Source organism: Plasmodium berghei (assembly GCF_900002375.2).
Source record: "Plasmodium berghei ANKA genome assembly, chromosome: 12".
Lineage (NCBI taxonomy): Eukaryota > Apicomplexa > Aconoidasida > Haemosporida > Plasmodiidae > Plasmodium > Plasmodium berghei.
The window spans coordinates 61,155-77,207 of record NC_036170.2 but is presented as its reverse complement, the minus strand read 5'-3'; the positions used below and the strand labels follow the sequence as shown (position 1 = coordinate 77,207).

At 22.7% G+C, this 16,053-nt stretch overlaps 5 protein-coding genes across 5 annotated transcripts; 1 reads left to right on the top strand and 4 right to left on the bottom strand.

The window, feature by feature from the left end:
* Positions 1–1,030: 1,030 nt before the first annotated feature.
* Positions 1,031–3,769, bottom strand: PBANKA_1201100 (conserved Plasmodium protein, unknown function; the record flags this gene model as incomplete). Its single annotated transcript, XM_034566053.1, has 1 exon — positions 1,031–3,769. The coding sequence occupies one exon, from the start codon at positions 3,767–3,769 to the stop codon at positions 1,031–1,033; it is 2,739 nt and encodes a 912-aa protein (XP_034422688.1).
* Positions 3,770–5,464: 1,695 nt separating this feature from the next.
* PBANKA_1201000 (conserved Plasmodium protein, unknown function) lies at positions 5,465–7,018 on the bottom strand (the record flags this gene model as incomplete). The annotated part of the gene is made up of 1 exon (XM_034566051.1): positions 5,465–7,018. One exon carries the CDS (start codon positions 7,016–7,018, stop codon positions 5,465–5,467), a length of 1,554 nt encoding a protein of 517 aa, XP_034422687.1.
* Positions 7,019–8,213: 1,195 nt separating this feature from the next.
* PBANKA_1200900 (conserved protein, unknown function) lies at positions 8,214–9,460 on the top strand (the record flags this gene model as incomplete). The annotated part of the gene is made up of 3 exons (XM_034566050.1): positions 8,214–8,689; positions 8,989–9,078; positions 9,412–9,460. 3 exons carry the CDS (start codon positions 8,214–8,216, stop codon positions 9,458–9,460), a joined length of 615 nt encoding a protein of 204 aa, XP_034422686.1.
* A 475-nt stretch (positions 9,461–9,935) lies between these two features.
* PBANKA_1200800 (transformer-2 protein homolog beta, putative) lies at positions 9,936–12,311 on the bottom strand (the record flags this gene model as incomplete). Its single annotated transcript, XM_034566049.1, has 7 exons — positions 9,936–9,960; positions 10,103–10,399; positions 10,624–10,711; positions 10,842–10,919; positions 11,378–11,466; positions 11,583–11,700; positions 12,257–12,311. The coding sequence occupies 7 exons, from the start codon at positions 12,309–12,311 to the stop codon at positions 9,936–9,938; spliced, it is 750 nt and encodes a 249-aa protein (XP_034422685.1).
* A 2,233-nt stretch (positions 12,312–14,544) lies between these two features.
* On the bottom strand, positions 14,545–15,834 carry PBANKA_1200700 (conserved Plasmodium protein, unknown function; the record flags this gene model as incomplete). Its single annotated transcript, XM_034566048.1, has 1 exon — positions 14,545–15,834. One exon carries the CDS (start codon positions 15,832–15,834, stop codon positions 14,545–14,547), a length of 1,290 nt encoding a protein of 429 aa, XP_034422684.1.
* Between the last annotated feature and the right edge of the window lie 219 nt (positions 15,835–16,053).

Genomic DNA, 16,053 nt, shown 5'->3' with positions numbered 1-16,053 from the left:
CGATTGATATTTTTTGTTAATATGAAATTAAGTGTGAATACTATGTAAACCCTTCAGTATTTGGAATTATGTGGTATTTGTTGAGAAAAAACTTATTTTTATTATATTTATTTCTCGTTTTTATAATAATATCTCATTGCCTTTTTAATGTTATATTTACTACGTTATTTTACTTTTTATATGTTATGTATTATGGATGTTTTTAGCACGAATAAGGAAAAGGAATAACAGATCACAATAAAAAGATAAGTGAAAAAATAAACAAAAAAAATATTTATTTTTTATATACTTTCATATTTTATTTATGTGTATTATTATTTTTTTTCTTATAATTTAACGTTAATTTATTATTATTTGTTTTCTCTCCTTTCTATAAAAATTAATATATTTTGCAAATGAAATGGAAACTTGAGATGTAAAAAGTTGGGCAAATAAAAATGTTAAAAAAAATATATATTTTTACATTCGCGTGTGTATATATGCGTTACACAATTGCGCATACACTTGATAGTGAGTATTTAAAATACATGTATAGATATGTGTATGTATAAGTAATGCAATAATGTTTTCATCTTAAAAAATGTATATCAGCTCGTTTAGGAGGGGGTATAGTGAATAATTTTAATTAATTTTAAAGGCATTTTAAATAAAAAGAAAGTTTATTATATATTATTTTTTTTCATTGGACTTTTTAATATTTGTTATTTTCATCTACCATTAAAATAAAACACGTTATTTTATTAACTCCAAGTGCTTTATTATTCTACATAGAATTTTAGATAAAACAATTTTTGCGTTAAACTAAAAATATGTGTTACGGAAAATGTAGAGTAAATATTATTTACAAAAAAAAAGAAAAAAGGCAAAATCGCCTAAAAGTGATTTGAAGGTGTGTATAATATAAAAAAAGAAAAATTAGCACGATAAATAATTACCAAATATAATATAAAATAATAGCAACATTGGGCATATTTATAGAGAATATAAAATAAAAAATATCTACAATAATTATATATATATCTTCTCTTTTTCACGAAATAGATGACATAAGGGAACTGTTTTCCGTTATAAATATTTTGATAGAATTATATATTTCATCACTTTGTTTATAAATAAAATGGGCAGATTGTTTCAATTCGTCTTGTTGTTGGTCAATTTGTTCTTTATTTAAATCATAAAATTCTTGTATAGTAATCCATATTTTACTAATTTGTTCAATAACTTTAAAATAAGAATTTTTATATTTGATAATTTTTTTTTTTCTTTCGTATTCATCATAATGTAAAGAAGAACCAAACCGCGGCTTCTTTTCTTCGGCATTATTGATATTTTGAACATTATCATTTTCTAGGCTTTCTTTTTTACTCCGATCAGTATTGTGGTCATTATGAATAGCGTTTTTATTTTCTGGAAATAATATTTCTGAGTTTTGTTTATTTTTTAATTGTTCATTAATTTTATTGAGATAAAATTTTAACAATAAATCTAAAAGAAACAATTTGTCTTTTAAATAATTTAGGTGCTTTGTAACTACATACACAATAGGTATTTTAATTTTGTTTGATTTTGAGGATAAATTTTCTGTATCTAAATGATCTGATGTTTCATATTCTTTTAATATTTCATCGGAAATAATATCTAAGTTAGATATATACAATTTTCTTTCTTGATTCATATGTTTTGATTTATTAGTATTGGATAACTTATTTAAATAGTTGTGCTCTGTGTCATTTAATTCTTTTTTATATAAAGATAATATTGACATTTGTTCTGATAATTCTTTATTTTTCATATTAATTTCTTTACATATGATTTGATATTCTTTGTATAGTTCATTTTTTTTTATTGTCAATTCATCTATATCATTTTCGATTTTATTTATATTTTCTTGAGCTTTTTTAATATGATCATTTCTTATATTTAATTCTTTGACATATATATTTTCTAAATGTAATTTTGAATCTTCGGTTTCGCTAAGAATTACTTCACAATCCTTTTTACAAACATTCATAATTTTTTTTAATTCTTCTAATTTTATTTTAATATCGTCTTTTCGTTTTTCTCGGTTTTTAGTTGATAAGAGTAATATATTTTCGATTGTTTTGTGCAATTCTAATAATTTAGAAGATGCTAAAATTTTTATTTGTTGTATTTTATTAATTTCGATATGTTCTCTTTCCTCATCCAAAGAATCTATTGTTTTGTATGCAGATTTCTCTGATTTTTCATATTTTGTGTCAATATATCCTTCTTCTTTGTCTGTACTTCCTTTTTGAACAATATTTTCTTCTGTCATGTTATTGAGGTTTGTCTTTTGTGGGTCTATTGAATGTGCTATTTTATCTTTTTGTTTGGCTTGCGCAACGGAATGTAGATTTTCTTTGTCTGTATGAGTTTCTTGGCGAGATGTAGAATCTTGATGTAGTAAATTTTCTTGTATTTTTTGAGATTTTTTATTATCGTCAAAAACTAGTTCATTTGATAAACTTTCAAAACTTCCAGTTGAATATAAATATTTTGTACATTTATCTAAATCAATATAAGATGCACTTATTTGGGGGGTATTATTAATTATGTTCGATAGTTTATTAGGAAGTGAATATTCATTATCATAGGATTGAATTCTATTTTTTAGTGAAACAATTTCAGATGACACCAATTTTCTTATATTAGATAAGTATACATCTTTATAATCATATTTAAGTATACTAAAAAGTTCTAAAAATATTTCTTTATGATTATCAAACAGTTGATCTGTTGTTAATATAATGAATAAAATATTTTTATGCAATTTTTCATTTCCTATTAAGCAATGTTTAAACATATTTAATATAGTAGTACGTGGGTTATCTAAATCGTCTTTTTCTATTGGCCCAACTAATGATAATCGTATTTTTCTTTTTTCTATTATTAAACTAATAGATTTTTCCAATATATTACTTTTTAAAAAAATTTCTTTGAAATTATATCCATAGCAATCATGATATATATTTCTAGTCATTGATTCAGAATTTAAGTGGTTTGATCTAATATTATTTTTGTTTTTGTATTGCTGTTTTGTGTCAATTTGGTGTTGTTTTTTGTTTTCTTCAAATGAATCTTTTTTTTTTAAAGAAATCTCTTCTTGACAAGTGTTTAATGTTTTATTATTATTATTATTATTATTATTGTCATTATCACTTTTATTATTTGTAGTATCACTAATACTGGTTGTAGTATTAAAATTATCATGTAATGGATTTGATGAAACACTTGAATTTTCGATACTATTTTTTTTTTCGCAAAATGCTCCTTCTACCTGCACTGTATTGATATTGTTATCATGTGTATTAATTTGTTCGCTGTTATTGCTTTTGTAACTATTTAGTGAATCAAAATTTACGATAGGTGATGCTATAGGTGAATCTTTATTTTTTTTTATTTCAAAGGAACTATTGCTATTAAATGAGCGATTAATATTTTGTCTTATTCCATTTGATATATTTTGTTCATTATTCCTATTAATATTTTTATAGTATCTTATGCAGCCACTTTCCTCAGATTGAGATAAATTGTATATCCATTTTTTATATGTTTCTACTAGCGCTTCTGCGGAATCGATTTGTTGAAGTTCCAAATTTAATAATACTTCGAGGTCATCAATAGTATTTGGCTTTACAGATCCAAAAATTTCTTTCGCTTTTATTGCTTGAATACTTACATGTAACCTGACTTTGTCAGCATTATTTTTTACTTTGTCATATGTTTGGGAAATGAATTTACCAATCATTTTTGTGGCTTATTTTTAACATGTAGTACTTTTAATTAGAAAATCAAATCGCTATGTAATCACACGAAATATGCGAGGAAATACGTGTATATTTGAAATATTTCATTAAAAATAACATATATGCAGGCATAACACACATATAAAGATTATTCACAAAGAAAATGTGAAATTATATAGATACGAATATAAATAAAAAAAAGGACGAATGAATAAATATTATTTGGGATTATATTTGTAAAAAATCAACGAATGTAAATATATTTATATATATTAAAAAAATGATGAAAAAGGTGTAAAAAACACATAAAAAATATATAAATAAATATGATAGCATATAAATAATGCTTAGCAATAGTAGTAAAAATATAATGTGCATTAAAAAAAAATAAATAATAAAAAATAAATAAGTAGGACGGAGAATTAGCTAATGAAACGAATTTACAAGGAAGCTTATATACTTATATGTAGTGCTAATCCTTGCAAACAAAATATATAAGAAAAATAATAATTATGAAATTTTCGTACTTAATTTATTTTCTTAATTAATTGTTTAAAACAGTGAAAAAAATTACATGGGATTTCATGAGGATTTTACATAAAACATAGATTATTATATTATTGTTAAACAAGTTAAAAAAACATAATAAATCATTGTAATTAACACGCACGTTTGTGTAATACTTTATTACAACAAAAAAATACATTAAGGAGTAATAAATAAAGGCCTTAAGTTTTTTAAGTTTCACCCTATGGAAGATGTTGAATCGATTCATACCAAAAAATAATACAAAAACAAATAATAATAAATTAACTATAATAACGTTTGTAATGACGACAATAATGTTTTGAAATAAAAAAATGGGGATGAGGGAAATTTACAATTTTTGTGTAAAATGGTCTATATTTTGATAATAAAAATTATTTAAAGCGCTATTTTTATATATCTCATTGTTTGTTTTATAATTTTTAATCTCTGATTTATTTAACTTTATAAGAAATAAAAATCAAGACGAAAATCGTAATAAATGTACAATTTTTATAACAAAACATTTAATGACTCAGAGGATATATATATATATATAGGGAAAAAAGTACATGAGCAAAAATTACATACTTGATATAATGGTATATCTGTAAATGGCATGTGTATTTTAGGGAATAAATGTGTATATATTTTTATAAAATATTTTAAAGAATTAAAAATATGGTAAACAAATATACAATACTCGTTACATACATATATATATATTACATAAATGTGTAAATTATGTGAACATTCACTAAATATAGGCATTAAAAATAATATAAAAAGTTTGTAACGAACCTTAATATAATGTTTTATTTAATGAACAAAATTAATTATAAATATTAATAAAAGAAATTAATGGCAATAAAAAAAGACTAAAAGTAAGAAAAGATAAAATTATTTAAATTTCTTAGTACTCATACTAAGGGAAAAATGAATACAAAAAAATGGGAATTTCTTTATTGCATTTAAGAAGGAATACAATAAAATACTATTTTTGCTGCTTTTGGTAGATCAACTCTTAACTGCTTTAATAGGATATAATTTGTACACATTATATTTTTTTTATTAAACACAAATATAAGTTTTTTAAATAGGAGTATATATGTTTAAAATGAGTAATAAATGTTAGCCTAGGGATATGTAATAGTATCAAAAATATTGCTTTTTTAAAAAATATTTTTGATCGTGTTTAAAATATAATTAACTATAAAAATTAGTTTAGTCTTTAAACAATTTTTTCTGATTTGTGTGTTTCTCTGAATGTTTTTCTTTGTTTTTTCATTGTGATCAATGTCTATTTGATTGTCTAAATTTTGTGGTAGTAAAAAACTTGATTGGTTGCTTATATTTTTTATTTTATCACAATTTTCACAGTTTTGCATTTTATCTTTTCCCAATACCTGATTTGTGGTATTTTGGTTTATTTTAATTGGATTTTGGTGTGACTTTATTTTTTTTTTCATTCCTGTTTGTGATATAATATTATGATTCGGTTTATTTTTTATAATTTTGATTTGATTTTTGTTATCACAATATGCGTTTTTATTAATAGTATAATGCTTTTTTGTCTTCATAACTTTAGAATCTGAAAAAGGAATCTGTGTTTTTTTTTTAATATGATTTGACTTTTTTTTAATTTCATTTTTCATTAAGAAAAAAAAACTATCAAAATATATATTTGAGTCATGGTTGCAGTTATATAGTAATATTTTCTTTCCTAATATATTTAGATGCATTATAAATTCTTCATAAGAAAATCCTTCTATATCTTTTTGAAAAATTAAATATAAAAACATATCTGTTATCCTTTTTGATGGATATTCTTTAGTAAACAATTCATTAACTAGTAACCTAGTATAGGATCTGTTATGTTGTTTAAACATGTCACTTAAATTAAACTTATATAATTCTTCCATCATTTTCATTTTCATGTCGTTTTGCATTTGCACATTTTTTTCTGATGATGAGATACCTTCTTCATTTGGTGCAGAACTTGTAAACAATTCCTTTTCCCATTTGTTATATAAATCTTGAGCACGTGATATTTCTTCCTTTTCGATAAATGTGTCTTTTTCATTATTATATCTATATGGATTAGTTTCATTATATATTTGTTTTTTTTGTAAAATTTGTATAAAAAGGGTTTTTAAGTTGTGTATATTGTTCCGTATTATGTTAATATTATTTAAACATCTTTCTATTACTAAGTTGTAAAAATCATGTTCTGTGATATTTTCATCTTCATTAATTGGCCATTTAAATTTAAGTTGACATATTTTTTGATAAAACTGTTTTTTATTAACCTTTTCATTATCCTTAAAAACATTTGCCCATTTTGTTGAATTATATATATTATCCGTATATATATATTTGCTGTATGGCTCTTTAAAATTATTAAACTGCTCTATTGTATGAGGATAGTACGGTTCAGCTATCCTTCCAAATAATAAGATTATATTTTTAAGATCATCATTTAATTTATGATTTTTTTCATTGCTTCTTATGTATAGTTTATTATATGGGTATATAAAAGTAAAGTATGCTGTTGTTTTCCTTTTATCTTTTGGTTGCAGATGCAATGCTTTTTTATACTTCAGAAAATGTGTATCCCTCAATATATTATTTTTATTGCATATAATTATAACAAATTGCGTGAAAAATAAAAATATGATAAAAATAATAACAATGGGTTTATACGTGGCATCTTTTGAATAAGGCATTATGCTTTTTGGGGTGTGTAAAGGGTAACAGATGGAACAAAACAATTAAAGAGTGTATGAATCATATAAACTACTAATATATCGATGCGTTCATTTGATAATTTATTTAGTATGATAAAATGCTAATATGTTGATATGGGGGCAACATGTAGTTTAAATAAATATTTCCATTAGCTATCCCTTTCCATCATTCAACAATATTACTTTTGTTATGTCAAATAATCAATCATTTTTATAAATTTGCGCATTATAATACAGTTTGGTTATATATTTCTATAATTAAATAAATGATAGGCCCTATATATATGTTTTATTTGTGCATGTTTCCTATAAGATTGTGATTTGCTAATATATGTCGGGTGTTTCGTTGTGTATTATAAGTTTTTTTTTGTTTTTTAATTGGTGATAATTCTATGGGGGAATATAAGCATGCAAATGTTCGTTGTTTAGTTTTCTTGCTTTTTTTTACAAAAAAAAGTTAAATATTAATATTCTTGAATTTCTTCATTTGTGAAAAATTGTGGAATATTATTTTATATCTTTCTCCAATGTAATTATATTCTATAATAAATAAAACTACAATAAACAAATGTAACTTTTTTTAAATAGCACATTATGTAAAAAATTATTATATATATAGATACATTTTTTTATGATTTAAATTATGCATATAATTCACACATATGTATTAATAAGCAAAAGAAGGGACGAATTATGAAGAATTTATATTTTTTGTGAAATTATGAGCAATCAAAAACCAATAAAATAAATTTATATAATTTATGTTTTTCTTATTTCGATCTTTAATTTTTTTTATCGTTGTAAAAATATTATAATAGAAATTTTATGTGGCAAAATAATACACAAAATTGATAATGAAAATTGTATACTAAAGGAAGGGAACAATCAAAACAATAAAAAAGGAAAAGTATAATGCTAATATTTAAAATATTGGTGAAAAGGGAATTTAAGAGAACGGAAAAAAGCTGAAAGGAAGATAAACTATTGAGCTTGTAACACATACCCATATATATATATATATATGTTAGTAGCCATTGTGATGATTCGGGGTGAATGCGTTATACATTACATTATTTTCTAAGTATATTGGAAACTATTCAAATTATAATGTTTTATAAATAAGTGTTTTTTCGGCTTAATTAAAAACCAAATAAAAAATACATATTCAAGCGTAATGGGCAACCAACTGTCTTTTAATATATTTGAAAAACGTGATAATACCAAAAAAAAATTATATGGAAATAAATATTCCGAAGATGATAATAACAAAAGAGAAAAAGATTTCACATTACAACATAATTTATTGACAAATAAAAAAAATGTCATTGAAAATAATAATATTGAAGAAAATCATCAAGTAAATAGTGAAATGAATATTAAAGAACATAATATGGGAGATGAAAGTGATATTGAAAAAATAAAAAAAGAAAACTTTTACTTATTTGACGAAAGCTTAAATTCAAATAATGTTAAGCATCCTTGTCATAGCCAATGGTTTTTGTTTTGGGTATTTGCTGCATATTTAAATGAAAATTTTTTAGAGAGTGAAAAAGAGCATGTTACTTCTTTTTATTCAAATTTCCCAGAACAGTGCATACGAGGAAAGGGAAAAAATTGTTTCGGTGAATTTTCTCAAATCCATCCAATAAGGTAGCGAATATATAAGTAGAAGAATTACATATTCATTTTTACACTATGTTTTTTTTGTCTGCCAATAACTTGAACTAGAGATACTATAGCCTTTACTTATTTATTTATTTATTTATTTATCTATCTATTTTGTTGTTTTTGATTTTGTGCATATGAGCATATTTTTCTATCACCGTAAAGTTTGAGAATATCATATTTTTATAAACCATAATCAATAATAATGGCATTTAAAATAGAATAATTCATAGCTTTTTAATTAAAGTTTCTTTTATATAAACATACATTTTATATTTTTATAGGGCAAACACCAGGGCCGAATTAATGATGTGGTTGCAAATGTGTGAAAATTATTGTAGACAAAAAGCGGGATTGCCTATAAAGATGTTCAAGTAAAATTTTTTTAATAAATTAGATATAGAATGAATATACATGTCTTCCATCTGTTCATTCATTTGTTTGTTTATTTATTTGTATGCTCATTATGAAATATGAGGCACTTTGTGAATTTTTTTTTATTTTAGACCTTTTTTACATTAATGATTATTTTGTTTATATTTTTATGTTGTGGCATATATTTTTTAATGAGTATTATTGATGAAGATATTCATATATATATTTTGGTAAATACTTTGTGGAATAAATTTTTTAGAAATACTTTTTTTGCTTCACATTTTTATAAGTATTATTTATTTTGAACTATTTTGGCCTTATTTTTTTTGTAGTTACAGTAAATTGTTAAAAAGATGGAGATATGACGATGGATATATGTAAATTAACCCAAATGTAAGATGTATCGTTTATATTTTAAAAAAAATGAATACAGTATAGTATTTATTTCATAGATGTTTTATAAAATTTGCCATTCTGTTACAATAACTGATAATGAAACGTGCACAAATATGTATGAATTATCGCTGCTATATGATGACTATTGATATTTTATTTCTGCCATTGATACTATTACATGAGATAATAATTACTGTTTTAATTAAAATTTAAAAAAAATTTTAAATATATTTTTTGTGAGTTTATAAATGTGTAAATATTTATAAGTGCATTATAATTTTAAAATTTGATATTTTTATGAAATATTCAAATGCTAATTTTTTAATTTTATATTATTTTTATTTTGTTTTTTATTTGAAAAAACGGAAAATTGTTTAAGTTTAAATAATAAAAAATATAGAACTCTATATATAATATTTCAAATGTTAAAAGAATTTTCATTTAACATAAGTTAAAATTTTTATTTTCGTCTTTGGAATGAACTCCTAAAAAGGGGAAAGCATGCAATAATAAGGATTATAAAAGTTATAACTACTATAATTGTATCTATGATTAATAGTTATTTGGCATTTGATTAAGGGAGAAAAGAAATGTATTGAGAGAAAATATTAAGATGTGCAACTTTACCTATCCAGGGAAGAGTTTCGATAACGGCGTCTTTCACTGCCTGATACACTTGTGGATTTTCTAGTTCTATCATATCTTTTTCTTCTTCTACTATCATCTCTTGAATATCTTTTTTCAATATCACTACTTTTTGAACGCCTTTTATAATAATCGCCTTTTTTATGATATTTATTATCTATAGATCGTCGATCATAATGCCTATGATCATAAGAATTTCTAGCATATTTGTCATATTGCCTAAAGGGAGTATTCCTGTATCCGTATCCTTTTCCATAATCTCGATTATAGGGATTAGGCCTAGAGAAAACGCAAGAAATATATTAATATATATAAATATTATTATATAATGGATATATTTATATATACATAATTCAAATTATATAATTTGTTAAAATGGAAAATGTGTAACACCATATGATGTTACAAGAAACTAATATTTTATATAATTATCCACATAAGAAGATTATACTAATAAGTTATAATTTTTTTTGATAAAATGAATATATATATGCTTAATTTACCTTCTTGAATCATATTTTCTCCTATCAAAATGTGGATCATATCTCCTTCCGTAATAGTCATGTCGCATTGGATACCTCTTCATCATATCTTTATTTAGGTTATGTATGGAAAAAATATATAATATATTCATGCATTAATATAGTAATGCCTCCAAAAAAACACAAAAAAATCAGTATAAATTTTATTTTTAGTAAGAATTATTGCAGCAAATACTTACTTTGTACTCCTTTGTATTCTCCAGGAGTTGGCTCATGTGGCTCATTTCTTTTGGCTATTTCTACGTTAATAACTCTTCCTATTATTAAAAAAATTGAGGCAGAATATTTATTTAATTTTGTTCCAAATATTTTTTTGATATTTATAAAAACACATCCGACAAATTGAGCATATGCATATATATTTGTTAGCATATATGAAGTGCATAAAATATTTAGTCATGTATTCGATTTACACTATTTCAAAGTATACAAATTTGTATAGCTATTTATTTATATTATGTATTTTTTGCATGTATTTGACACTGATACATATATGTGCGATAGTAATAAATAGTATTTTTGTATACAATTTTATTTGAAACTTGTATGAAAGCATTTTACTGCAACTCTTATTCTGATTATGTTTAAGCATTGATTAGTGTAGAGGCAGATTACAGAAACAAATACATTAATTTGTGCATTCATATAATATATATATCACTACACGAACATGCATATAAATATTTTTTTCGCTTTTATTGAATTTGCTAATAACCTTCTATATCCATTTTATTTGCTTTATTCATAGCATTTTCTGCATCAGCAGATGAATTAAATGTAACAAACCCAAAATTCCTCGACTCTCTGTATTATGGTAAAAAAAATGTGTGATTTTATATATTTGCAAAAAAAATTATGAAACAACTAATTCATAGAAATTAAGTTCACAAGAAAGATTTTTTTGCGCGTTTGGTCTTTACTTAGTAATTGGGTTACTAATAACGTAGCATTTTTCTATAGTTCCATATTTTTCAAATATATCTTGTAGCTTTGTGGTTGTTATTTTTGAGCTTAAGTTTGATACGTACAAAGTTGATCCTGTATATAATTTAACAAAGGGAATATAAAAAATAATATTTTATAATAATAAAATCATGCACAGTATTAAAAATTCACATATGCATATATATTGGTTTTCAATTGTTGTGATTTTTTGGATCAGAATTATTTTAAAGTCATGTTATTTTAATATTAAAGAAATAAATAGGCATATGAAGAGTATATATAATGTGTATTATTTTATGCAGTCAGCTACACATGTTGTAGAGTATACATAAATATTTCTATATACTAATTGCATTGACATTATTCTATGAAACCGAATACAATATGTGAATGTATTGGCATTTATTATTTTCAGTATATAATAACATCGTTTCATATATTTGATGAATATAGGATTTACTTATTAATGCTTGATATTACTAATGTACTTATACCATACAAATGCATAATAATACATAACATAAATATAATAAGTTTGATTTTACAACGTATATTCATATAGTTTCCTTTTCATATTTTCTCAATTATGTATATGAATTTTAATGTAATTATATATTTATATACATTCTTATATTTTATTATGAATTACCGTCATTCTTATGATCATGATCTTCTGATTTTCGTTTTTCATCATTATAACTCATTTTATTACTGTTATATATTATTAATTTATTCACAAAAATTGATATACAAGATTTTACAATTTATCAAAAAAACATAAGGTAAAAATATATAATATAATAAAAAAGATATAATATGCCAAAAATAAATAATTTATAGTAATATAAGGAGTTAATTAAATAATAAGCGTTTTTTGTTTGCTTTTTTTAAAGATTGAACAAAAAAGGTAGTTTAAAAAATATTTATAAATAAGCATTTATGTAATTATATATATATATTTGTATATATAAATAACATATATATTATATTTTTTATGTACATAAGTTGATATGTAAAAATGTTCGTTCTATTCAAATATTTAATAAAGGTTATACTTTATTATAATTTCAAGCATTATGCTATCATAACAAAAAAATACTACATAAGCTTTTACTTATGCACTTTGCGATATAAATAAAAAATTATACAATTTTTATCTAAAATATTATTATGGAAAAGCGAACAACGAAAAAAGTGAGTCCCTTAGTAAAGTAATTTTCAAAAAGATGTTTTATTGAGGCTATATAAAAAAATATAAATTATATTTAATTATTGCATAAATTAAATGGAAAATTATAAATGATTCTTATTAAAAAATAGCATGTTTTCAATAATTTTATTATATTTTTTCTTTTGATTAAATTATCAATTTGTTAATTTAAAAATACTTTGGTGTGGGGAAAATTTAACTAATAAGTAATATATATAATATCAATTTATACATGAAACATAGAATTATATATATTTACTTATTTATTTTATAATATGGCACACAGTTTAACTCACTTGTGTGGTTATATTATAAACTCAAATTACTTGTTTTTGAAAGGTTCATATTTAGAGCTATATCTTTTATTAATAATTACAATATTTGCATATAAACCTACAAAATGGTATATGGCTGTTTGTATTTTTATTGGATTAGCATTAGCAAATTGCAGCTATAATATAAATTTATTACAAAAATTACATTAAAAATAAATAAATAATAATAAATGAGAATAAAATTCGAGAATAATTTATTATATTTTGCAATTGTAATTTATATATAAAAAAAGAAAATTATCTTTGTCTCACGTTACTAAGTTATTATGCTTTTTAATTGGCATTTAATTATTTTAAATTGACTAATTTAGTGCTTAAAAAATAATAAAGAAATATAACCAAGACAATTTGACAATTTTATTCAATACGTTAGTGTGAAGAAAAAAATAGTTGTTTTTTTCGTATTTTTGTGTTCAGCGATTTTTAATTATCATAAATTAGTGTTGCATATATGCAGAAAATTGTGTGCAAAGATATTCCCGAACGATTATAATTCATTATTTTTATGCACACGTATTAAATAAAAAAAATGTTAGACATAGAACAAAAAGGAATATAATATAAATATATTGATATAATAACTTGATTCGAAAATACCATACATTAGTGCATACAAGTTGATAATAAGGAATGTATTAACTGTAATACTTAAAAAGCTTATTCTAAAAATTATTGGGTGGTATTATTATTTTAACTACCATTAACAGCACTTGTTAAAAGTATTAGAATACCTTACAAGAAATATTGTTTCATATAATAATAAAAATAAGAGCATACGCCTAATATGGTTGAATTAATCAGCAAATTATTAAATTGCTAATTATATATGTAAAGAACTGTATGAGTACATTCAATGACATGTATTTGTACTGTCCATTGGAATACTTAACAAAGCAAAATTTTATATTTTCATTTATTGAAAATGCTAGTTTCTAATGATGTTGATTCCATTTCGTGCTTTGCAAAATCCGCGAATTCGGCACTCGTTATGAATTTATGTTGCTTCTATTTATAAATGGCAAATTTTATATTATAAAAAGGAATATTTTATTAAAAAATTAATTATTGCAAAACCATAAATATTTAGTATATAATACATACGGTTGTAATAAAATTGGTAAACATATATGTCGACAACTCCTCAATTTAAAGGAATAAATATTGTCTGTTTAAGACCATAAAAATTGGTGCATAATACATATATATATTTCATATTTAAGCACATTCTTGTGTTTTATAAAATAATTTGAATAAGTATATTCTTATGAGTTTAAAACGATACATGTATTTATATTGTTGAGTGAATACCTCGGAATAAAAGATGATAAAGCATATTTTAGTGTATGCTAAAATGGATAAACAATGCTTACACATGCATTTTTGAAATTCACGTTATATAAAGGATAATAAAAACAATAAAAATAAGATTATAAAATTAAAAATATGTATTTTCGAGGAACTAATACACGTTTTTAATGAAGGATTATATTTGTAATTTTTATCACAAATACATCCAAGTTCATTCCTATTTAATATATTATTACATATACCATAATCACAATTGATATCGTTAAGTGTGCAGACAGATATATTTGAAACATCGAATATATTATTTGATATTTTATCTCCATTTTTATTTAAACAAACGCATTCGGGTTTGTTTGAATTAATAAAGCATTCTAATCTAAGGCATATATTTTCCTTTGTATTATTCTCATTATTCTCGTTCCTTTTTTTAAATTTTGAAGTTTCATCTGTTAATCTACCTTCTTGGCAATCCTGAAGATTTGGGTTTTGGACTATTTTATTTAAATGGTTTGGCACTAAAACATTGGCATCATTATTTTTTAACGTATCTTCAGGTTGGCCAGTGAATTTGTGATTGTTTGCATCCTCGGCCTGGTCAAAAATTTGGGGATCATTTATTGGATCAGATAGTAAACTTTTGGGTACTGAATCATCATCATTCTTTTGAATTTTTTGTTCGTGTTTTGTGCATGAATTAAGTTTTTTATCAAAATAATAATTTTCAAAACAAGAACAATAGGGTTGTCCATTTAATTGAATGGTACAAAATCCTCCTGCACAATTAAAGTTATCACATTTGTTAGAATTAATAATTTCAATTTTTTTTAATTGATAATTTAATATGCATTTGCATTCTTTGAAATTATAGAGATTTTCAATTTTTATTTTTGCTAAATCTATGAGTGGCTCTTCTGTGTTTTCTTCGAGTCCATTGTTTTGATCTTCTATACAACATGCACATTTTATATTTTTATTTAAATATACTATTTTATTGCATCCCATTATTTCATAACTTAAATTATCATAAAAAGGGAATTTGTAATAATTCTTTTCATGAACTATGCGCATTCCATTATTTTCATATATATATGTCAATATATCAGAGCATTTGTCTTCGTTTAAACATGATATTATCGAATTTTCAGAATTATTTTCCATGGAATTATCTATTTTACATTGGTCATTTATATAATATTTTTGTTTATTGCAATTTTCCTTATTAATGCTATCGATGTATAAATGTCTTGAATTTTCATCATAACTAATCTCTATGCTCTTAGTCTTTATAATGCCTTCGCTTTGTGCCTTTACGTTGACAACGCGGGTAGCGAAGAGTAAATACATTGTTAAAAGAAAAAAAAAAAAAGTAAACATTTATGAGAATTATTGTGTATAAAAAATAAAAAAATATATATATGAATAAATACGATATGCTTCATATTAAGTAAACATCTTTTAATATGATGTAAAATAAAGTACCGAGAAAAAATATAATATATTTATTGAATATGAAGAGCAAAGAATATTTGGATGATGTTGTAAAATTTGTGGATATATTCAAAAAATTTTAAATAGCCAAAAAAAAAAATTATA